The sequence below is a fragment of the Balaenoptera borealis genome (assembly GCF_965194805.1).
Source record: "Balaenoptera borealis genome assembly, chromosome: 9".
Taxonomy (NCBI): domain Eukaryota; kingdom Metazoa; phylum Chordata; class Mammalia; order Artiodactyla; family Balaenopteridae; genus Balaenoptera; species Balaenoptera borealis.
Window position 1 is genome coordinate 110,130,623 of NC_138873.1, and position 26,110 is coordinate 110,156,732.

The window sequence follows — 26,110 nt, forward strand, 5'->3', positions numbered from 1 at the left end:
TGGATAATTCTAGAAAGGGCAAAACTATAGAGATAAAAACGACATCAGTGGTTGTCATGGGGTAGAGTGGGGGCAGAGGGGAGAACAGGGGAGGAGACGGACCACAGGATACAGGAGAGAACTTTCGGGGTGATAGAAATTTTCCATATTTTGACTGTGGTGGTTGGTAGAAGGCTGTATACATTTGTCAAAGCATATATAACCTTAAACTTTAAATGAGTGACTTTTATTGTATGTAGGCTATATCTCAATTTTGAAAACTTAAGGAAGCAGTTATCATGGAAACCTCTGAGGAGGGAGAACATCACATACTAGCCATGAATTTGCAACCCAGAAAATCATTCTAGAAAGGAGAAACCAAGAGCTTGGATATTAGACATTCAGCCTCCCTGACAGTGGAGACTTGTACATTTGAGTCTCTAATTAGGATCTGGTGATAGCGAATTAAGTCAAAATGTGAATTCAAAAACAGCAACTTCTTAGAAAATCTGCAGTTGCAAGTTTATTAGAATAATTATAGAAGTCCCTTCCAAAATTTGTGTATGAGAACTATAAATTGTCCAAGAGTTTCAAGCCTTATTTTGAAAAATAACTTGCTATTTAAGCTTTCTTCCAAAAATATTTTTCTCCTACTAAGAGAGAGCTTCTACCTTTAAAGCCAGTTTTAAAGTGCTATAGGCTGATGCATTCTATCCAAAGTGATGAAATAACAAAAACTCCCTCATTAAAAAACAGAAGGAAGGGCTTCCCTGGTGGCGCAGTGGTTAAGAATCCATCTGCCAATGCAGGGGACATGGGTTCGAGCCCTGGTCCGGGAAGATCCCACATGCTGTGGAGCAACTAAGCCCGTGCGCCGCAACTACTGAACCTGCGCTCTAGAGCCCGCGAGCCACAACTACTGAAGCCTTCACACCCTAGAGCTGTGCTCTGCAACAAGAGAAGCCACCACAATGAGAAGCCCACACACAGTAATGAAGACCCAATGCAGCCAAAAATAAATAAATTAATTAAAAAAAAAAAACAGAAGGAAGAAAACTCAAAAGAAAGAATGCCTGAAACATGCCTTTTTTGCATACTTGTTTTCCATGTTTACATATTTTATTGGACTGCCTTTACCAAGAAAGCCAGACATCTAAGACAAGATAATATTTAAAGTGTGAAATCATAATGTAAGTAGCTGTAATACTTGGCATTTAAATTCTTTCTTAAAATCAGCATGCAAGATTCAAATATATTGTTAGTTAGTTGACTGGGAAGGTTGGAAAACATGAGCAATCAAAAGAAGCATACATGAAGATTAAGACGCTGTTTTTGTACTCTGTTCCCTAGCCTGATCTTTGATGGGTTGTTTAGATCGTGTTTCCTTTAGTGGATCGATAACATGATAAGTGCAGACTTTTTTCCTTATTTTTTTTTTTTCCAATCTAGGTCCTACTTTAGCTTCAGATTGGTTAGCTCCTTGTTGCAGGAGGTTGTTTGTTTGTTTGTTTCCTTGGTCTCAGAACCACCTGGCACTGACCTCACAACCCTATTAGTGATGCCATTAGTAAAAATGATGACGCGTATTCAACTACATTCTCACATACAACAATTGTGGAGTGCCTCTGTTTCCGATGTCATATCTCAACTGGGGTTAAAGAATGCATTTTCAAGACAATACTGTACAATTTGATAATGCTTGAGTGTCTTCAATGCAACTTAGACACAGCACTTCATTTGCTACTGCTAAGAGCTCTCAGATAGGGTCCAGAAATGTCGTTATGCTCACTGTATCCGACAATAAGGAGACACAGAAAGTTGTTCGCCTCACATTTTCTGGTCAGTAAGTGGCCAGCATGCCTATAACTCAGTTCTTCTGACTCCTTGCCCTGTTGCCCTACCATACTGCCTTTCTAAGATAACCTTCTTGCTCCCTCATATAATAAAAATTGGGCAGCTGGATTCGGGTGGGCAGTTGTTGTGTTTTTCCACCCAGGTCTCGTGGGGTGAGAGCTGATGGAGGCCCACATGGCAGTTCTGTCAGGCCCAGGCCTGACCCTGACTTGTACGGAGTCACGACGATGCACCGTGTCACGTGCTATTACATGGAGCTGATGGGAAACCTTCGTGGGCTATCTATAAAACTCCAGGAAAAGCGTTGTGACCCTACCAGTTTTCTGCCCCTTGTCTTCCAGAATGCTCTAATTCTGTCCTTGGAGTGAATGTACTAAAGCTTCAGTATAGCCACCGTCCACACTGAAAGAAGTTCCAGCGGATTTATTCATGTATTCAACAAATATGTCTTGAGCACCTACTCATCATGTGCCAGGCAATTTTCTAGGCACTAGAGATACGACAATGAGTAAAATGAGCAAAGTCCTGACCTTCATGGAGATTTTGATTATTCTCATGGATGTTATTATGAATTAGCTTCAGCTAAAATCAGGACATTTTTGAGGACCTCGGGAGACCATATTGAATGAGTGATAAGTGGTTGACTGGGAGGTGGGGCCCTATCCTCAGAGAATAGGCCTATGGGTGGTCTCTACCAGGAAACACCCCAACGCCTGGGTATCATAAGAATGTGCCAGGCAGAGGTTGGACCTATCGGAACTGGGAGGGGAGTTTATCTGGAAACTGTGTACGTGGGTATCTCCCATGGGAGCTGGTGGTCGTACTGGAGGAAAGGAGAAACCAGCCATAAAACCCTCAGGACCTGAGCACTTACCTCTCAAATGTCTGTGGGATGGCTGGAGTGTCACAGCCAGTTATGCTTCTGCAAGTTGTCTGAATGGAAGTGACCTAGACTGGGCTTCGCAAGGGGCTGGCTTTAGGCTCCAGATTTTCTCCACGTGTCTCAGGCTTGTCTCATCGTAATGGTGTTCAAGAGGGCGGACCCCCGTGTTTGGATGCACAGGAACATTTCAAGCCTTTTTGACACAGCTTGCCAATCCACCAACGTTGTGTTGGCCAAAGCAAGTCACATGGCCATGTCCAAAACCAAGGGACAGGAGGTACACTTTGCCATGATGCTGAAGCAAGTGGCATAGCTAAACCCAAAAAAGGAAGTGCAGAAGGGCTATGGGAGTGAGACAGGGAACAATAATTTAATCAGTCACAGAGGAGAAGAGAATTTTCAGGGTAAAGAAGTGAATCCACTGATGTAAATTTGTCTATGAGAACATGAGAACATTCTGACTTATTTCTCATTATTTTTTCCATTATTTCATACCCTCCCATTACCACTGTTCTTTTCCCTTTCAAAATCGTTTATTTCCTTAATAATAAAAAAGAAAACATAAAAAAGCATTCTCTTAGAATACAGGTACATCAAAATAGCTTCACATAGTGACTGCCAGCTGACTCTCCTGGATTCTCAAACCACTTAGAGCTGAGTTTTCAGTAGGAAGAAAGCAAAGCAAATGCACCTGCTCTTCTACTGAGATGGTTGAGTTGCAACAGCTCTAATAAAAACAAAAGAATTCCAACTCTGAGACCATCTCATGCTTCTCCTCTACCAAACAGACTGGAGTTATAGGATTGCTCTGTTTACAGTATTGCCTTTAGAGTCTTAAACTGTGTATGTCTATAGAAGAGATAGCAAAAGAGGTTTGGAATATAGTGATGGCTAACTTTCACTTATTTATATAACTTTAAAGTAATAGGAATCGATGTGATTTTCATGACTTTTTTATTTTTCAGTATTTTTCTAATAAAAAATATGTTTTATACTTTTGGTATAAGATGTTGCTCTTAGAAATTGCAGCTAATGCTCAGAATTGCTTAGAAAAGAAATGTCATTTGCCTTATCATAAGGCATACGATATAAGACATATTTCAGTTTTACATAAAATGTAGACTGAGTCTCTCAAAATACCAATTTTGGATTTTTTTCTACCCATAAATGCTTATACAAGTCTTAAGTAATATTTTGTGTGAAATACTGGAAGCAAATTTACCTTTTAAATAATTTAGATATAATGTATGACAGGTAATGTCTTAAACATGGTTTTAAAACCATGGTGCCACATTTGTCCTTTTCCTGAACTCTATTTTCAAAGCTCCTTTAAGTTCTTCAAATATATGTAATAATTCATCTTGATGAAAAATATTCCTACACAAAAAAGGGATTTCTTAGCTTTAACTAAATTTATATTTATCATTCTGGTTCTGACAAGGTATAAAGCAATAAATTGTTTGCTTTGAAAAAGTGTATTAATTGTTTGACTTCCATAGTTGTTTGTTGGAATTATTGTTTTCCAAAGCAAATTAAATTATACTGTACTTACATGAAACATGACATATCCTTAAATTATGAGACTTTTGCCTTCTTTCTTTGAGCTCTCAGTTATTTTTATCGTTCCTTTTTTACATTTTTATTAGATATAAATTACATAGAATGAAATGTACAGATCTGAAGCATTCAGTTTGATGAATAATGACATTTATATACACCTGTGTCACAACTTCTCAAAACAACATACATTCCTATTACTCCACACACCCCACCCAGAGGCAACTTCTTTCTTGTTCTTGTCACCATGGAGTGCTTTTTACCTCTTCTTGAACTTCTAAAAATTGAATTATACAGTAAGAAATCTTATGTCTGGCTTCTTTGCTCAACAAAATATTTCTGAGATTCATTCATACTGTTGAACACACTGATAGTACATTCCTTGTATGAATATACCAAAATTCCTGTTGATAAATTCTTCTATTGATGGGTTGTTTCTAGTTTCATGCTATGAATATTCTTGTACAAGTCATTTTGCAGACATATATTGTCATTTCTCTTGAGTAAACACCTAGGAATAGATCTCATAGAATAGGTTGTTTTTTTATTGATTTATAAGGATATATGTTCTGGATACAAGCTCTGTATATGTACATATACTTAGTTTATAAGATATATAATGTAAATACTTTCTCTCGGTCTATGACTTGCTTATTTATTATTTTAATAGTGTATTTTGGGGAGCAAAATTTTTAATATTAATGAAGTCAAATATTAAAATTTTTATCATTGGTGAAGGATCAGTAATTTTTAATTACTTAGTGTCAAAACCTATAATATTATTTCCAAAGTAAGAGTGTCATTTTGAGTTACAGAGCAATAAAATTATGGATAATTTAAATACACAAAGACAATCTTGCCAATGTCATATCTTTGGGGTTAATGTACTACTTAATTCTATACATAAGAGAAAAACTAGAAAATTTTTCAATAAGATAATTGTGGTTTTAGAGAAAATGTCTCATTGTACTTCGAAATTTCTCTACAGGTAAAATAAGATATACAGTTAACTTGCCTGAAAAATAAATCTATAAAATGTATGTATGAGCAATAAAAATGTTGAGTTTGTAATATTTCCTCTCTTCTTTAGAGTGACAGATATTCTTTACCTACTTCAATGATTACGTTTTTATTCCCCACACATCTTACTTAGGAATTGCAAAGAAGTACGTTGGGATTTCTACGCCTTTTAATTTTTATTTATTTATTTATTTTTAACATCTTTATTAGAGTATAATTGCTTTACAATGATGTGTTAGTTTCTGCTTTATAACAAAGTGAATCAGCTATACATATACATATATCCCCGTATCTCCTCCCTTTTGCGTCTCCCTCCTACCCTCCCTATCCCACCCCTCTAGGTGGTCACAAAGCACTGAGCTGATTTCCCTGTGCTATGAGGCTGCTTCCCACTAGCTATCTATTTTATGTTTGGTAGTATATATAAGTCCATGCCACTCTCACTTCGTCCCAGCTTACCCTTCCCCCTCCCCGTGTGCTCAAGTCCATTCTCTACGTCTGTCTATGCCTTTTTAGTTATTTCTCTTAAAGTTTACATAAGTATATTGATTGCTACCTGTGTAAAAAACCAACCAACCAACATACAAAAGCTTTAGGCTTTGCCCAAAGAATTGCTAGTTTAGGTCAAAATCTGTCCCTTTAATGAGTTGATATTGGATGCTTAATCATGAAAGAATTTATTACATAACTTCTGGTGTCATCTCTCTGTGAAATTAATATATAAGAATAGAGAAAAATGTGTACTCTAAAACCATGTTGTCTTACTTGGAAGATGAACTTTCACCCAGGGAAGCTAATCACTTGCCTATCTCTGGACCCAAACTTCAGCTCTGTAGGCCTTGGCTGGGACCCAAAGAATTTGTCTCTTTAAAAACTTTCCCTACTGAGGTTAAGTGCAGTGTTTGCTATTCTGTGTTATCATCTGGAATAATTTACCAAGCATTGATTGTATCCCTTGTAGAATGCTTATTTCTCATGTTGCAATCTCTAAGTGTCACTTCATCACCTCCAAAACTGGACACTATTCCTTGGAAAATGCTACATATTATGCATCTGTTTTCAGAGAACAATGCATTTTGAAGATTCTGAAAATTTATGCAATAAGAAATCCTGCTCAACCTGTTTAACTTAATGTTTCCCTCATTTATTTGACCGGGAAACCATTTCCTTTCTGTGTGGTAACACTTAATTCCTAGGGAATGTTTCCCTGAACCATGTCAGCTTTAGTGAGATGTCATCATCGTCATATTTATGATTTTACATGTATTATACATATTACATTTATATATTATATATGTATTAGATACCAGTTATGCTCTTTAAGGCATATTGGAGTTTTCAAATTTAAGAAAAATTGAAATTTTAATTTTTCCTGTAAGAGATGAAGTGTTAACCTTTTTCTTTCTCTGATTCTTTTTTTTTGCTTTTCTCAAAAAGATTGCAACATAAAACATTAGTAATACAGAAATTGAAACTTATAAGCAAAAAAAAAAAAAAAAAATGAGGTTATAAACATGCTTACCATGCCAACAGAGTTGTTATGATAAGCTTTAAGTTCCTTGTAACCCTGACCAAAAGCAATTATGGTAGGTATTTGTAAAAAACAAGAAATGACATTTTTCTTGGTGCTAAATTTTGGAAAAACACCAAGAATGTGGGATGAATGTAAACTTTGATAGAAAGGACTTAAAACGATGTAACAGACACTGACCTCACCAATATTTCACAGTAAAGGCAGACACCAACTTCATACAGCTATGTCTTGTATCGACCTGTCATAAAAGCTGAGGGTCGTTCAGAAAAAGCCCTTTTATGAGGGACTATAAGAGGTCTTGTGGTTTAGCTCCATGTTAAGGACAGGACTGCATCCAGTGCAGTAACTGAATGGCTCATTCCTCAGCAGTTTCCAAATGCCTGTCTGGATATATTAGAATCACTCAGGGAAGCTACTCTCTTGCCAATCCCTGGACCCAAACTTCAGCTCTGTAGGCCTCTGCTGGGACCCAAAGTATTTGTCTCTTTAAAAACCTCTTTAGTGATGTATGACCAGGTTTTGGAAGCCACACATTGATCATTTCCCCTGAAGCTCACTTCTGTCAGTTGGCCTTTTTGATAGGACCTGGTTATTAGAGGGGGTTACAAAATTTGAGTTTGCATTCCTTCCTGTGGATGTAGAGTGAAAATATTGCACCACAAAGGGAGCCAACTTTTGAGAGAGTTGTTCACAAAAACGAGTGCAGCTAGAGTGGGTGGGTCCCTGGAGCTCATGCCTCAGGCGACTTCATTGAGGGGCTGATGAGAAAGAAGCGAGGGGATTGAATTCATGGAGAGACGGTGTTTTTAAAAGGCAGCGAACTTGATCCACACGACTTTTCAAGGGCTGAGTTAGGACTCACGAGTGGGAGCTAACAGGGGCGGATTGCAGTAAACATTTAAAAAAGAGTATTCCAAGAGTCAGAAAGCTTTAACAATAGAGTTAGCTATCTCAAGGCTAGTGAGTTCTCTGTGGCTTTAGGTTTTCCTACAGTGGAAGTGTGAGAGCTATAGAGGAAATTAGTGACTTGGGTGAAGAATTTCAGTCTTAGAGTTTGAGAACGTCTAATGTTTTTCTTGACCCATGGATTTGAAAATAAGAGGTGTATTCCAAGGGAACTCCAGTGGTGAGTAGCTGGGACTCTGGAAGTGGTGGCTGAAAAGCTAGGTGAACATTACTTATATGTAATAATGGAATTGAAATTATTTTGTGACCTTGGAGAACACTAAGTGACATGACAGTATATGTACACATTAAAAGTATAATAGACTACAGTTTTATTCTTCAAAATAAATATACTTTATTTTATATTTAACATTTTGCAGGGGGAGAAGCAGCCTCCATTGCATCATGAATCTGGATTCCTTGTTTTTACTTCATGTGAAGATGATATTTTATTTAATAAAAATTTTTAATGACAGGAGGAATTTAAGCAATTTCAAAGAATTAAAATGGTATACTAATAGAGCTCAGCTGTAGAATGAATACTATTGCAACTTACACATGACAGGGTTTTGTAAATGCTACCCCAGGTGGTCATTTAACCTGCCCACCACGTGGAGTTGTTGTGAGGATCACACGCGTTCATTCATATAAGGAGCTTAAAAGAGTACATGCAATAAATGCTCAATAAATGTAAGTAGTTATTATTATTACTACCGTTACTGATGAAGAGGCTGACTAGCTTTCGGGTTGTGATGTAGCATTGGGCACAGTGCATGGCACAGAGCTGGTGTCCTGTAAGTGTTTGTTCGTTGATTGCAAAGATGTCATGATCATCAGAGTGTCCCAGCCAGGTCTACGGAACACGCTTCCATGTCGTGTCCTATTTCCAAAGCACGCATTTCCTGAATGTCTTCCCAGTGCTTAGGCTGCAGCTATTAGACACAATTTCTCAGCCCTACATAAGGACCAATTTTTCTAGAAGATATTGGTGAAAGATAAATGAGAGTCCTTAGCCTGGAAGGCTTCCTAGAGTTCAGTGCATTTGAGTTGAATTTAGAAAGAACTAAAAATCAATGGAGAGGGAAAAGGAAGCATATCACTTTCAGTAAGAAATGTGGCATATGGAATGGAGACGAAAGTGGCAAAATGATGTTCCAGAATATTGAGATAGAGGTACTTGAGAAACAGGCTCTGTTAGGAATTAAGAGGAAGAGATTAGTGAATGAAGGCGTGGGAATGAGGGACCCCGGAAGTAGACGGCAGTGTGTGTATTTGATGTGGTCGGGATGGGAAGCCCTCTGTAGAATCTGTGAGCAGGAACAAATGGCACGTGAGGAAGACTGAATCAAGCAATAAGGCCAAGTTAAAGGGGAATAGTAACACTCTCCCGGTCAGGTAAGTGAAAAGGGTCTTTGTTAATTATTTCATTCAAGAGACAAAATCACTTCGGAAGTAGTAGACATAAATAAGAACGGGCAATTTCTAGACCTGCTTCAAAGGAATGGTCAGAGGACTTGATGCTTCATTGGCCATTAGGGAAAGTAAGCAGTCATAGGGCACCAAGATTGCAGATGTCAGTAATAGGAATATTTAGCTGACGACCAGGTAGACTTTGGGAGGTGTTTCAGTCTAATAGGAGGGGGAATATTGAATTTAGTATTTTAGTCTGTTCTGGCTCAGTTGTTAGAAAGGTTTTTAGGTACATACAGATTTCAGACCTGATGGATAGTGGGAAGTGAAGTCTGGAAATGACAATTCAGGAAGCATCAGCCCATTTGAAGCCACAATAATGACAGTCCTATCAAGTCAAAAGGGCTTGGAGAATGTTCGCCCTTATCAGTGAGGAATCAAAAGTCCTAATCACTGGATTATCTTTCCAAATCTCATACCTTTCATATTTTTTCTAAATATCTGTTCATATTTTCTTCAGTTTGGATGAAAGGGAGGAAAAAGTAATTTCCAATATTTTTTTATTTTCTCACTCTAAATGCCAAAAATGTTTAGAGCAAAAAGCAATCATATTCAGGTATTAAAGTTCCTGTTGACATGCTCAAGTGATTTGGTGTCATCCTTTTGTCATATTTTAAGTAAAAGAAGCATCACGGCCTCTTGACAAAATAAAGACACATTCATTTACCGCAGAAAAGGAATACTGCATATTTCTTATATAGAATTTTCATGTTTATAATAGTTCATGGACAATACATTTTCATGTCTGGTTGAGTCCAGTTTCTCTCTAACTTTCCAGGCAGGTGAATCAGTTGAGAGAGTAGTTATAATTAATTGAAAGCGATGCCTGAAATATTACATTAATGCCTTTCCAAGTTTCATATTCCCATTTTATTTTATCTGTTTAAAATCAACTTAAACCCCACCAAGGAACTATTATGGACCTCTTAGTAGGTATTTATTTAGCTACCCAGCTCCCCATGAGCAAGGAGAATGAATGCCTGTGGAGAAAAGGCATACAAAGAACTACCGAAAAATCATTATTTAAAGAGCTATGGTTTGTGTTACAAATAAAAAGCAGAAAAATCATTAGTTGTAAAGAAGCTCTGGCAATAATCTTTACAAATACCATTCATCTCCCTTTACTACCAAATTGCATCCTTTACCCTGGATATTTAACTGTAGATAACCATGATCAGACAACTTTCTATTCTCCTAGGACCCTGAAATGTAGCAAGAGGATGTGAGGTGCCAAGAACTTGAACTATTCAATTACAGTCCTGTGCCTTGTGCTAAAACGTGAATGACAATGAAATAATTTATTTGCTCAAAACAAAGCACTTCACAGATAGCATGTGGTTTTTGAAATGACGAGTTGTGCTTCTAAGAAGAAATGGTGATATTGTACAAGCAAATGTGTAACTTGGGTAACAGCAAGTGCCATAGGTGACCTGTGACCAGATGACATGGCCAAAGGCATGTGGGACACCTAGCTCAGCTCCTGGCCCACTGTAGGCACTCAGAAATGTTAGCTCATATTACTCTCCGTCCTTTTCCTGTTCTGTTATTGCAGAGTTTTTATGTCTGACTAGGTTTCCATTTCTTGAAATTCATCTTGTTTTGCTGAATTGCTTTTTGGATTTAATGAAGACACTTTTCACTTACCTGACTCTCTGAGGGGTACTATTCTCATTTAACTTGGTGTTATTGCTGATCCAACAGTCTCTCTCACCTCAGGCATTCAAGCCGGCGGCTGTTTGTTTAGGTGGAGGGACCACCCGCCGCCAGGCTTGGGATGGAGCCAGCAGTTAGAGCATTGGTCCCCAGTTGGGCTGTAAGGCACAGGAGTTGGCTGTGAGGGGTATTAGGGCCTATTTCTGAATGGAACTGAAGTACTAAAAGCTGTCAACCATTTCCCCTTTAAGATAACCTTATGTTTGTTCCAAGATTTTTCCTTGATACTACCATTGTCACTCACTTTTAGACCAATATGCTTTCTTTAGTGGAAAAAAAAAAATGGGTGGGGCTTTTTTTGTGTGCAGACTGGAGCCTGTGACATGATGTTCCACAGAGAAGTGCCATCACGGGGGCAAGAGGCGCCAAACAGGCTGAATTTCCGGATTCAGATGATGCTTCCTCTCTTGCTAGAGAAAATCAGATATCATTGAGTTTTCTGATGTTCTCTCTTACTGCTGTGAACTGTCTGTCACTCCCAGTTGAGGTGATGGTGGTGGTTTTGCTTTTGCTTTTTTAACTCACTCTGAAGCTAAAGGACTAAGTCTTCTAAGCAGCCTTCAGATGTGTTTACCTAAATAGCTTGAGTAGACCTGGGTCGGTGGGAAAGAGAAGCAGATGGAGTTAGAAACACGGCAGAGTCTGCTCCTTCCAGATCTTTCCAGGCTGCTTCCTGCAGGACGGCTGGACAGTCAGGAAGAAGGGAAGAGAGGCCCCTCCAGGCTCCACTCAGCAAGTGAAGGAGGAAATGGCCAACGCATTCCTGCTTGTAAGATGTGGTAGCCCTTCTCACTAGTGAAAACATAAATGCTGTTGCCTCGCTGCTGGGAGATGGGCGCTTCTTCAAGCCTTCTTCCCACCCCTGGCATAGGTAGGAGTGAGAAGGGAGTTCTGAGCAGAAGTTTCTGCCTCTAGGAGAAGAGTTAAAAATAGGAGGAGAGGTGGAGAGACGATTTTCACTCTCCAAAAGCTTCTCAAAATGAATCTCATGGAGCGTTATCCTGCAAGAATCTTTTCTGGAGGAAAATGGAGACGGCAGTTATGGTCCAATGAAAGGTGGCAATTTGGGAACAAATCCCCTACCTGTTTGATTGCCATCCCTCTCGGTCTCCCAGCAACTTTGCTTCCTCTCTAAACACCTACCCCCTCCCAGCCCCCGTGCCCCTCCCATCTCCTCTGCCCCTCCCCCCATCCCTTTAGCTTCTCTCTTTCCCAAAGCAAATTCCCTCACCTAGAATTGTGCCCATAGATATAAAAATCCGTCTTCCCTTCCTCACGCCTCTTTTCTCAACCCGCCTTTTGTCGACATTTGAGCAATTATCCTCACTCTCTATTTCCCCATCACCCTCTTTCCCCTCAACCATCCGCCTTCCCACTGGAACTCCTCTCTCTTTACCCCTGGAGGGTTCAGGACGTGGTTCAGGCCTCTCCCTTATTGATGCCTCTGCTGCCTTGACTCTATGGTTGCTTCCTCCCTCTGGAAGTCCCGTACTTCTCACTAGATAGAGGGTTTTTTTCCCCCCTCTATGGAATGCACAGAAGTCGTTCTCTCTTGCAGGTTTAGTGGAAGGTATTTTCTGGTAGTCTTGATTTTTCGAAAGTTGTGTTGTATTTTGCAAGCAGCAGGTGACTATTGGAGAATGCACACAGATTAGTAAGTAGGAAATTGTCAACAGGATGGCATGCAGGGGATGGTAGCAGATATAAATCCAAAGGTCTGGAGAAAGAAACTGATTGTGTTAACAGAGAATAATAGCTTGGGTAAAAAGAGGTTAATTGGCCATATTGCTGCCATATTGGAGGCAATATTAGGACCTTGTAGAACTAAGCCTATAAGCATTCCAGAGACATAAGAGGTGATAAACAGGCAGGTGTGAATAATCCAGAAGACCAAAGACTTGACCTCTTGCCTATGATTTTCCTTCTTATCAAAACTTTAAAAAATTTTATTGGAGTAGAGTTGCTTTACAATGTTGGGTTAGTTTCTGCTGTATAACAAAGTGAATCAGCTATACGTATCCATATATCCCCTCTTTTTTGGATTTCCTTCCCATTTAGGTCACCATCTTATCAGTCTTTGAAAAATTTGTTTTTCCAAACTTTAAAATCACCCATTAATCTCTGTAGTAAATCTGTATCTTGTAATCACCTTTATGTTAGAATCCTATACTTTTGTGTCTGGTTTGGTGAATAACTTCCCGGCCTGGTTAAGGGAGGTTTAACAGCCCTAACCACTCACTGTGAAAAATGGCCAGCTGGTTTCCCTTTTCTTATAGTTAGGAACCTACCTTGCCTGTCCTCCCTGTCTTTTTAAAAATAAAAGTCACTCTTACATAGCTTCTGAGGGTTCCCTGAATGTACATCAGAGGTGGGCCAGGCCCTGATGATCTGTGATTAGTACATCTGGCTTTTCAAAATACCAACATCCACTTTCCCCTTCTGGTATAGAATTTTCACTGTCTCATCTTCATCTTAGGGGTAACAGTCATCATACTGATTGGTTCACTGTTAAGTTGACATGAATATGCAATTTTTAAAATTCATTTTGTAAAATAACATTTTTCAGCTTTTCCTCTTTTAGTATTTGTAAGTGGAGATGAGAAGATCACTTTTGATGACCTCCTTTGAAAAGATTTTTATCAATTGAATTATATGTCTTGCAAATGATCTTTTAAATCTTTTTTGCTTTCTTGATTCTTTTTCTTATATATACTGTTTTTCTCTATACCAGATGACATGCCTTGCATTTCACATTCCCACTGGTCTCAAGGTCACTCTACATTTCAATTTAGCCAAACTGACACCCTGCTATCACCATTGTTCTCCTGATATATTTGGAGAATATGGTCTTGCAATAAATACTAGAATACTGTTTCAAGAACACTCAGTTATGTGAGGTTATTTGAATAGTTTCAATAATGTACCTATGTCATGAAATCAATGATATTGAAACATATCAGAGGATACTGGACTCTGTAACTTCATGATTGATTTTTATTAGTTTCCATTTATCTTTTAAATATTAATGTCAGAAGGCTCCTTGGAATGATGGAAAGGACATTATCTTTGGTCCCAAACAAACCTGAATACAAATCTTGGCTTCTTAAAATATCAACATTTGCCAATTATCACTGGAAAAATAAATGTAATCTCTTAGATCTGCAGTTTCTCCATCTGTCAAATGGGACAATCACATCTCCTTTGCAGGGCAGTGTGAAGATTAAATAAGATATTATCTAAATATCTGTGGACATTTTAGTACAAAATAGATGACAGTAAATAGTTTTTCTTATTTTCCTACCCTGTTTAGAAAAATCAAAAGAAAAGGGGATTAATTTTCTCTCTTTACTATTAAGGAATTACCTCATGTACAATTAATTATTTTAAAGTTTTATTTGATAAAATAGCAGTATACTAAATGTTAGATAGTGTCTCATTTGTTCAAAGCAATAATGTGACACTGAAGAGTCTTTTCCACTAAATAAGTCATTTTTTTTTCTTGTTTGGAAAGAGAATGACCCTCAGTCAAACCATATAAAAACAAATTTAGTGGATTAATCAAATCATAAAATTTGTTGATCATGAATTAATTTATATTTTGCAGATATTTTATAGAAATATGCTGTAATCTTGCAAAAAAGCATTAATCTTGCAAAAAAGCATTAATCTTGCAAAAAATCTCCTTTACAAGAGATTTACCTAAATCTCTTGTAAATCACTGTGTTTTAGCATGTTAGAGTACTAACAGCTTTTTATCTTTTTCTCTTATTCATTCATCTAACACATATGTAGTGAGTGACTATTTACGTCCTGCCCTGTTCTAGGCTCTGGGCCTTTGTCATTGAAGCAAACAGAGATCCTTCCTCCTGAGCAGCTCGTATTTCAGCCTGGGTGGAGGCCGGCCAGGGAGGGGCACATGTCATAAGTAGTAGAGCAAGGTGAAGGGCACTGAAAGTCTGGTGGGGGCAGACTGTAGTCATAAGCAGGTAATCAGAGTAGGAACCACCAAACACTGATGTTTGAACCAAGACTGCAGAGAGGTGAGGGGGTTAGTCTTACCCGTATCAGGGAGGAGCATTCCCACAGACTGCACATTTTGGGAAAGGAGCACCGTTGTGATGGATTGGACACAGGTGTGAGAGAAACGAGGCTTTGAGTCTAAAGTTTTTGACCTGAACAGCTAGAGAAACCCATTTACAATCAGTCAAGATGGTGATGGCCGTGAAGGGCCAGATGTGTGGGGCAGGGTGGATTCCAGTTGGAAATGCTGATTTTGAGAGGCCTGCTGGAAAGCCAAGCAAAAGTGTTGGGGAGACGGTTGGATGTCTGGAGTTAGAGAGGGTCAGGCTGGAGACAGGAATTTTGCAGATATTTGGGTCCTTTTGGGTAATGTCTTATGGAAGAGGAGTCCGGAGTGCTGAATGAGAGTTTTAGAAACAAGTGGCTGGTTACAGAGCCCCTGAGGTCTCTTCTTGCCTGTTTTTCCTTGTGTCTGTGTTTTTGATCAGGGATCAGCAAATTAGAAGATTGTGTATTTGAAAAGTGTTTCATTCCCTCAAACACACATACACTTCCCCCAGCACTGTTTATTGTCTCCATCAATGACAGGAGAAACCTGAGTAAAATCCCAAACCTAAAAGATTGAGAACAGAAATGCAAAGGTGGCATCATCTATGTGACAGCTCAGTCCCCAGTCACTAGACTCCTGACACTGTCATCAAGTTCAGTTGAGTTAAAATTTCATAAGATAGTGAGATTTTGTTTGTTTGTTTTTTAGTTCTTTGTAGGGAGGGGGAGGCAGAAGGGGGGCTGGTGACTGCAGGCACCAAAATGGAAACTCAAAAGAGAGAAAGTAATTATGTAAATTGTGTTTTTCGAAGGCATTGAGAATTTTTCATTCACATACTCTTAAGTCTCCGCAATCACATTTCATTCCTGTCTGGGGGGAATGAAAGTGTTGCCACGGCCTCATCTGCGGGCTTGCGGCCGGGCAGGTTTCTCTGTGTGTACGTGCAGGGAAGAGTGGGCAGTTGGCAGCCGTTCAGCCTTGATTGCAGTCATTCATAAAACCCAGCCGCGCGGAGGGCGGAGTCAGGGGGAGCTTCCCTGAGATGCTTGCAGGATGCCTCATTTGCATAAATCCTCAGTGATGCTTTTGAGTGGTGAGGGGTGCTCACAAGCCCTTCCAAGACTGTGAAGAGTCCACATCTGATAACCCCCTGAATAACTGAAGACGTTGCAGGAATAAGAGGTCACCACCTTGGACTCCTGGTCTCTCCCTCCATAACCATTCTGGGAAGTTGGCATTGTGGCCTGTCTGTGGCCTCCTTGAGTCTGGCTGAAGGAATAAATCATACATAAGGAAGACCCTTGATCACCGCAACCTGCTGACATATCACTCTTGTGTTTCTTAAAGTATGAGGGGTCCGTGTGTTATTATAATAAGTCTAATGCCTGGGAGAGAATGGAAACTGCTGGAGCTGAACAGTTTCCACATATTACAACCGGCAGCACCATTATGGTTTATCCCTCAAACCGCAATAGGCCAGACACAACAATCCAATGACAGCTTTAAAGAAATGCTAATCCACCCAGGCTGACAAAAATCTGAGGAGTGCATTGTATTATTTTATGTATCTTGTTCTGAGTGTAGGTTTTTTTTTTCTTCTCTTTCTCTGGAAGCAATTTCAGCTAAAAGAAGTCAAATTAGAAGATGTAGGAATACATATTGCCATAGTTTAGAGCTCCCTCAAATTGCTTGAATAACTAGCAATCTGAATCAAACAGCTTTCTCCATGAAAACAGATTCAATAGCTAGCTACCTCACTCCAGACTTGAGGTTAGGATTATAGGTTAGTATGAAAAATATGTTTTTTTCTTGTTTTTTAAAAATAAAATATATTAATTAATTTAAGTAAGTATATTTTAAATTAAGTACATTTAAATTCTAAGTATATTGCTTTTGAGTATTGATGTGTTTATTCTCATTATCCATTAAAACTTTAAAGTTCAGAAATGCAAGTTTTTACTTTGAAGATTCTGTAGCATGTGCAGACAGATGAAGTATGCCAGCTATTATAGTTTTAAAACAAAACCACTGAGTACTTGAGATTAGATGAGCATTTCCTTACATAGACATGGTCTTTCACACACACACACACACACACATAAATGTATTTTGCTTAGAAACCTACCCTTCATGCTGGCTGACATTCCACATTTATTAGGAAAGAGTTACTTAAAAGCATATTGAAGGAAAACTCTAAGTGACAGATTTCTTTTTTTCCCAAAGCTTTGTCTAAATACCTGAATCTTTAGGGGAAGAAAAAAAAAGAAAAGAACTAAGACAGAGGTTGCATATGGTTTCTCATAGATATAATTCTTCAAAATTTTTTCCCAAGTTGGTGATATTTCCGATATTTTCACAAACCAGTGCATGTAGATTCAACATATCGCGTGGGCTGTTTTTAGTTGAGTGGGAATTGCTAAAGATTTCCCAGTGCTATGAAATGTAACTTCCTGAGCGCTGTACTGGTGTAAGTTATATTAACATTTCAGAACTCAGAAACCCTGGGGTGTTACTTCTCCCTGGCAACTGCCTGCTTGAATGTTCTCTGAACCCTGCTGCCTGAGTGGCCTTCTCCTCCTCTGACTGGTGACCAGTCTGTTAAGAGTTTAGCACTTGCACTAGACAAACACCGTGTTTCTTTCCTTTGAGCCCAGGAGGGAAGGCTTTGAAATGGCCCCGTTTTCTTTTCTCGTCACGTTACACATTGATTTCTAAGTCTCACTTGATCTTGTTTGGAATGAGCTCTGTGTGTGTGTGTGTGTGTGTGTGTGTGTGTGTGTGTGTGTGCACGTTTCCATGCATTGTGTCCACCATGTCTCCCTGTATCATTTCTTTCAGAAGTGGAGAATTTTGCCGTGCAGCTTTTAGCTCTGAGAAAACAGTTTATCTGCCACTGCCTCACCACTGGTCCACTTCTGGAATAACATGACTGGCCTTAAATATCAGCAGGGTAGTCAAACCTCCAAGGGCAGTCAAAGCTGCCATGAACGTTAAGAACCAGGTTCATGGTTGAGAATGCTGTGTCCTAAGGGGCTTTTCCATGTAGCAAAGTCTGAGATGTAGGACCCCAGCTTTAAGATCAGGGCTTCCCTATTCAAAGCAAGGTTTGTTTTAAAGCTTTTGAGGTGAAGGAATATCTGAGCCATTCAAGGACAGCCTCAGAAGGGGATGTTTTCTTGTTTATGCCAATGAATCTCTCCAGCGCTCTGTAAGCCCTATTGACATGAGGCTAAAGGCATCTCCTCTTGCTGCCCTTTGGAGCTGTGATCCATCCTCTGCATTTATTTATTCTTTGATGGAGAACATAAGACACAAAGACCTTTTCCTGTTTATTTTCACACTATGCAGGTATCTTCTCTATCTATTTTACACACACACACATACACACACACACTTTATTTATGCACATTTCCTTCTGACTCTTCCTCTTTTCTTAGCTTGAAGGGATTTTGAACTTGGGGGATGCCTTGAAGGCTATCAGATCTCTTTTTTCATAAAGGGAAAGACCTGTGTGTGATAAAGGGTGTGAAAAAAGAGTCCGTGTCTTTTAGTAAAATAGCCAAAGCCACAGAAAGTCCTGCCCGTTTTAAACACAACAGCTGTTCCTATGTTTAAGCTTTCAGATGTCTTCATACGGTGAGGCCAAAGCTTTCAGTAGCCTTGCTCCTATGGGGAAGGCTGCTGACGATCATTTTATTGGTACTAAAAGGGAAATCCAATACTGAGGCCAGCACAGACTTCATCTGGGTGTAACTGAGCTCTTGGAAGCCTGAGTTGAAGGTTTCCAACCCCCAGGGCTTTCCAGGGACTCCAGGTTAACATTAAGGGGTTTGCAGAGTTTCCCTTAGACTTGTTTTCAGTACCATGTTTAATTTCCAGATGTTTCTCCCCGTTTTATAATTAATAGTGCGTTGTGCTGTCTATCATGCGCCCCAGGTGTGTGGTCAGGGACATGGTGAAGCCTGCTGCCTGCAAAACCCCAAGAAATGTTGAACACCAGCCCCACCAGCCTTCACCGTGAGTATGGCATTGGTTTTATTGACTGAAAATGTCGTCTCTTACACAGATCACTGGTTACAGATGTATTCATTTACACTGCATGCGGGTGTACAAACTGTGGCTCCTCTGGGGTCTCTGGGGGGTCAAAAGCTACTATTGAATTAGATAAAATGATCTGGAAACAGGAGCTCTGTGTATCAATCATCTTTATTAAGTGCTGTTTCTAATGTCGTATGGGAAGCATAAAGCTAATTAGAGGAAAGAGACACATTTTTTAGGGCTCTAGGGTGTCAGAAATTCTATACATTTTGGATTTAGAATGTATGTGGATTGGAGCCTAAGACTCTAAGAATATGGAGAAAAGGTACAGAAAAGGCTACTTTTCTTGTTGTGAATAAGGGAGGTACACAGGTAGTTCATGGCCAACCTCGCACTGGGTCATTTAAAGGTAAGGTATGGCCCATTGATTTTGTTTTTGTTATTGTAACCCTGAGTGTGGATACGTGAAGGGTTAAAAGACCAACCTAAGGGAACTAGAGGAGAAAACAAATAAGTAAACTATGTTGAAAATGTGGATTTTGATGAGATGAAACTTGAAGAGCTTTAAAATTCCACAGAGTAGCAAGATATATTCAATCTTTTGAAGAGAATTATGCTCCTGGTAAGAAAAATTAAACATTTCCTTAAAATATCTCAGCAGTGACAATACTGTTAGAATAACCATGACAGACAAGTAGTTACTACCGGGGAAATGTCTCCTTCCAAGTTTTTTTGCAAAAGCCATTGAAGAAATGTGTCTTGAGCGTGATTTTCTATAGGTTTCTTTAGCTATCTGAGAATTCTTTGAAATAAAACCAAAATAAAGTAAGAAGATTCTCAAAAGGCTATGAGAAGAAAAGTAAATTTTTGTAATTCTTTTGCTATGTCATTTTTATTCCCATTGGCAAAGACTGAAATTAAATACGACGTTTAAATGCTTATATTTTGTATGTTACATACAATCACAGATTCAAAGTTATTTATGTTTGAGGATAAAAAATTTTGGTAAATAAATTTCAAGAGGCTCCATAGATGGGTTATAGATTTTATCTCAATAAGCATACTCGAATATTGTCTTCTACATTTAGTCAGTACTTTTCAAGGAATACAAATAATTTAGATTTAGCCACAGTAAAAAATGATTTATAATTGCATTTTTTAAAGTTCTAAGTTGGAGGAAGTACTCTTAATGATGTTGCCATTTTCTTCTATACATGTTCTAGCTATAAAGCCTTTTTCCTGATGGTGGAACTTTGGTTGATAATTCATAAAAAATTTGATGATCCCCACTTTCCATCTTAGGTTCTAGGCATTAGAAAACATTTTACTTATATTAGGATTCAAGCAACTTTGGGGAAAGTTCTTTGAGGAATTAAAGTTGATTTTAAGATGTGTTGTATTCCACATATTGAGGTTCCATTTTAATTAGTCCCACTTATTCCAATGTCCACTTAAAACTGGAATTATTAGATGCGAAACAGCTGTTGGCATCCTTGCCAACGAGACTTTAGATAATTTTTTTTCTTACTTTGTTTCTGCTGTCCGTGGACTTGCAGTTGTGGAAATCTGTTGTAACTTGCCATGCACCTAGTGGGACTTTCCTGGTGACCCCTCTGAATAGAGTGGGTGAGAAGAAGCAGCTGTCATCTTGTTGGATCCTCTTTTCTGACAATCCCTTCACTCACCCTGTTTTTGTTTTTAATTATGATGATGCACTGATGGATTTTAATTAGTCAGATTTGCATTGTGTGTGTGTGTTTATATAAAATATGTATTACTTACTTTGGCAGAAGTAGGGATAATGGAATACGAACGGGATGTGGATACAGCTGGAGACAAGCAAGTCAATTAATAGACTATTGCAACAGTCCAGAGAAGGTCTTGACCTACAGGAGTAGCAGAGGGTGTGGGAGGGAAACATTTCAAGAGCTTAGTAAGAAGGCAAACAGGCAGTGCTTAGTTGTCAATTGAATATGGTTTGTAAGGAAAGAGTTTAGAGGGCTGTCATTTCCATGGTTTGGTTGATTGAGGACCGCCAGCTGAGATGGGGAGATAAAAAAGCAAATCAGGCCTATGGGTAGCTGGGCAGTGAGGAGTTCAGATTGTGATATGATGATTTTGGGCACCCGTGCATTACCTAAGGGTACCTGTCCAAGAAAAAGTTGGGTACATGAACCTGAAGCACTCAGTTAGCTGGGGAACTAGATGACATCCCCAAAGGGTACAGAGTTGGAAAAAATAACAGAGTGCCTGGGTAGAACCAATGCTTAAGGAGTAGGTAAAAGAAGAAGCTCCCCTGATTCAGCTGAGAAAGAATGGTCAAAGAAGCAGGAGAAACCACGGTGCTAGAAGGACTCAGGAGGGATGCCCAACAGTAAATGCCACAGAAAATCAATAATTTAAGAGATTAAAAAAAATGTGCATTGGATTTGGCCACAGAGGGGTCATTGGTGGCATTTGCCAGAGCAGTTTTAGCATATAAGTAGGTGGAAATACTCTATTTTTATAGGTGTGACGAGAAAATGAGAAGTCAGGAGAAGGAGATGTTGGTTGTGCATAGTGAGTAGGAAAACAGAGATAGATTATTAGTGGGTGGATAGGGAGTAAGGTGACTGTACTCGGGTCACTTGTACCTTCTATTTTGCAAGTCTAGGTTGATGGCTGCACATGTCAATATACTTTATATTTTGATCACTGTGTGTGTAAACTCTCTGAAGATTATTTTTTCAGTTATTAAAATGTCACATATTTTAAGCATGCTGTCTAAGTTGTCATCACTTAATCAAAGTAATAAATATACTAAAAACATTAGTGGAGTTCTATAAATTGAGTTTGATGGCTGCTATTCCTCAGGTATAAGATGCATAGATAAAGCAGTTCCTTCTCAAGTTGGGGGCAGCATTACATAATCCGATCAATGGTATCACTACATGATATCTGCAACACTAGAAGTATGTTTAAAAAAGAGAAAATGATTCAATCTCTTTGGGGTTGACAGCGTCAGAGAAGGACTTTCAGAGCCTGCGACGGTTCATATGAAATTTGAAGGATAAGTAGTTGAATAGGAAGCAGTTTTAGAATATGGTCTCCAGAAGGAGGAAACAGTTGCCTGGAGGCCCCGAAGCATCAGCTTGTGGGGGATGATTTACAACATGTACTCATTGCTGGAGCCTGTGAGTGTCCACGTGTGCGTATCTGTGTGTTGTCTGCTTGTGTGGGTGAGAGTGCGTGTGTGATGGATGGTGAGTGTGGGTGTGGTGAGTGGGAGAGAGAGAAATAAAGGATTCAGAAGGTGCAGCACCGCATCTCTGAAGAAGAGGACACTGGTCTAACTTGGAGGACATAAGCTACATGTTGGGTCTTGTCTTTGGTTTTATTTTTAATACAATATTTGAAAGTTGACATAACATTATGGGGTTTTTTGAGTTTTTCAAAGTGATCATGGATTTTAAAAGTCTGAGAAACATTTGTCTACTCATCAATTCCAGACATGGATGGAAGCAGGTCTAAGCAGGAGAGGTAAGGGGTAGGGCAGATTTGAGAATGTTTACCGGGTGGTGTAATTAGGGTACAGTGATTCATTAGCTGTGAAAATACAGCAAAGTGAAGAGGAGATAACTCACTTTATCTCAAGAGATTGAGTGGATGTGATCATGTCAGGAAGACAGTTAATTTAGGCACTAAAACTAGTTTAGATTTAGCATTAGATGTTCGTATTAGTGTCCAAAGATATCTCTGACTGAAACATCCAAAGACAGTTGGCTATTCATACCTCAAACTCAAGAGAGGCTTAGATGAGTTATACTAATTTGTGAACAATTACTTTATAATAAAACCATTAACATAAATGAAATACCACGGAGAACTATACTAGATATTTTGTAATAACCTATAAGGGAAAAGAATTTGAATATATATATATATATATATATATATATATATATATATATATATATATATATATCTGAATCACTGCCATAAGCCTGAAACTACTACAACATTGTAAATCAAGTCTACTCCAATAAAAAATAAAATTAAGAAAACATATTTAATAGAAAATAGTTTATGATAAATTTAATTTAATTTCAAAGTTGTCTTACAGAGCTTAAAAAGTATGTCTTCTATAAGACTAATTTTATGTCTCCAGAAAGTGAATTTTAGAAATAACTTCATTATTAAAATATTTTAAGATTAAAAATAAAAGAAATAGCACAAGGAGAAGGTGTCAGTTTGAAGGAAAGAATGGAAGGGGCAGGATAGATAACAGCACAGGACTTAGACAAAGAGAAGAGGAATTAAGTAAATTATACAAAATCAGACAAGAACAAACTTGTCTCAGTTTTTCTGGAACTTTCCATGTTTTACTGCTGAAAGTCTCATGTCCTGGGAACCCTCCTCAGTCCTGGGAAAACTGGGATGGCGGGTCACATTAGAACTGCTAAAGTTGGAATGTGAAAGTAGAAATCTAGAAAAAGAGTATATAGCCAAGGAAAAACTATGTTTAGACAAACAATGTTTACATTCCTGTGGACGGTGACATGATCAGGAATAAGTCGAATCCAGAGAGGTACATAGATCGTATTTCAGTTCAGTCTTTTTTGGTTTTCCTTTGTTTTTGTCGGTGATTGCTTTTCAAAATTAAGAAAAAATTAATATGCCATACATACAGTTCACTTTTTCAAAGTGTAAAAGTTACTAGCTTTTACAAAATTGTGCAACTATCACCACTATGTAATTTCAGAATATTTTGATCACTCCAAAAAGAAACCTAATATCCACTAACATTATTCCCTATTCCCCTCAAAACCCAGCTTCTAGAAACCACTAACCTACTTTCTGTCTCTATGGATTTGCCTATTCTGGACATTTACTATAAACTGAATCATATAATACGTGATTATTTATGTCTGTTTTTCATCATTTAGCATACTATTTTCAAGATTCATCCATGTTACAGCAAGTATCAGTACTTCATTCCTTTTATTGCCAAATAGTGTTCCATTTTATGTATATACCACTTTTTAATTTACCCATCTGTTAATGGACATTTGGATTGTTTCCAATTTGTATGCTGTATAAAGCAGCTTTTAACATTTATGTACAAGTTTTTGAGTGGACATATGTTCTCAGTTCTCTTAAGTATAAACCTAGGAATGAAATTTCTGAGTCATTTGGCAACTATATGTTTACATTCTTTAGGAACTGTCAAGCTGTGTTTCAAAATAGCTGCACCATTTTACGTTTCTACCAGCAATGTAAGAGGATTCCAATTTCTCTACATCCTGTCAACACTTGTTATTGTCAGTCTTTTTAGTTACAGTCGTCTTGCAGGTGTGAAGTGTGTGAATGGTTATCTTATTGTGGTTTTGATTTGTATTTCCCTAATGAATAATGATGTTTAGTATCTTATCGTGTGCTCTTTAGCTATTCGTATTGCTTCTTTGGATAAATATTGATTTAATCTTTTGTCCATTTTTAATTGGGTTATTTGTCTTTATTGTTGAGTTGTAAGAGTTTTTTTTATGTATGATGGACACTATATCCTTGTCAGATAAATGCTTTGCAAATATTTTCTCCCATTTAGTGAGTTGTCTTTTCATTTTCTTGATAGTATCTTGAAACACAAGTTTTTAATTTTGATGAAGTTGAATGTTCTATTGGTTACTTGTAGCTTTGGTGTTTTATCTAAGAAATTGTTGTCAAATTCAAGGTCATAAAGATTTACCCCTAGGTTTTCTTTTAAGAGTTTTAGTTTTAGCTTGTACATTTAGGTATTTGATCCATTTTGCGTTACTTTTCATATATGGTGTGAGGTAGGGATCCAATTTCATTCTTTTGCATGTGGACATCCAGCTGTCAAAAAGTGGTGATTGCAGACATACCTGTCTTGCTCCTGATACTAGGGGGAAAGCTTTCAGTCTCTCCCTATTAAATATGATATTAGTCGTGGGGTTTTAGTATATATTCTTTATCAGGTTTAGAAAGTTTCATTCCATTTCTAGTATGTTGAGTGTTCATAACATGAAAGGATCTTGGATTTTCTCAACTGCTTTTTCTGCATCTATTGAGATGATAATGTGCTTTTTTGTCTTTTATCTTATCAATATGGTGTACTGCTTTATTTTCATATGTTGAGACAATTTTGCATTCCCACTTGGCTATCCATTTTATTTGTTGCTTTATTTGATTTGCTAGTATTTTTGAAGATTTTTGTGTAAGTATTTATAAGGGGTACTGGTCTGTAGTTTTCCTGTTATGTCTTTGATTTTGGTATCAGGGTAATACTAGCCTCATAGAATGAACTTGGAAGTATTCCCTACTATTCTATTTAGGAGAATTTTGTGAAAAATAATTTTTCATCAGATGTTTGGTAGACTTCACCAGTGGTGCCATCAGCTTCTCTTTGCAGTAAGTTTTTTTTTTTTATTAATGCTTATTAATTTCCTTCTTGTTTGAACATTTGTAATGGTTCTGTATCATTGTGTATGTATGTATAGGTAACTGTATCATATGAAATCCCCACATCTTCAGAACAACTCACATTCAAAAGTCAGTTCTATTTAACTCTTGAACCTTTCATGATTTGGGGTTATAGATACTTTTGCTTTCTAATTTTCAGAAAATAAACTTAACATTCTCTCTCTCTCTCATCTGTGTGTGTGTGTGTGTGTGTGTGTGTGTGTGTGTGCAGGACTGATTTAATCATATAAAAATTACCAGTGTAACCTCAGAGTCTAGGTGCTGTGTAGTTAAAGACCAATCAGAAAGAAAGTTAGTATCTAAAAGACCTTGTAAAGACCTTGTAGTTCTTAAATACTGTTGAGATTCTTTGGTTTGAGTTTCTCTGATTACCTTTAGAAAAACTGAGAAACTGGTTTTGATATACTGTTTCTTATTTTTATTTTTACTTATTTTTCTTTTGTTTTGTTAGTTAGACGTTTGTAAGTCCTGTAATTAATTATCAATTTCGTTCATTTAACAAAAAATGAATTTATGTCTGGGTAAAAATTCAGATTGTTGAGTCTCGGGATTTTCCTTGGCCACTCGG

General features: G+C 38.0%; 1 protein-coding gene across 13 annotated transcripts in view; it reads left to right on the forward strand.

The window, feature by feature from the left end:
- The window catches only part of RIMS1 (regulating synaptic membrane exocytosis 1), a 467,002-nt gene that overhangs the window by 57,283 nt on the left and 383,609 nt on the right, over positions 1–26,110 (forward strand). For 12 of the 13 annotated variants that reach the window (XM_082405011.1, XM_082405012.1, XM_082404981.1 and 9 more), the window contains exon 2: positions 18,961–19,041. The exons of the other annotated variant lie outside the window; for it this stretch is intronic. In XM_082405011.1, the coding sequence (XP_082261137.1) occupies positions 18,961–19,041 (81 nt within the window). The remainder of the gene's footprint in view (positions 1–18,960; positions 19,042–26,110) is intronic. 13 annotated transcript variants of the gene reach the window in all.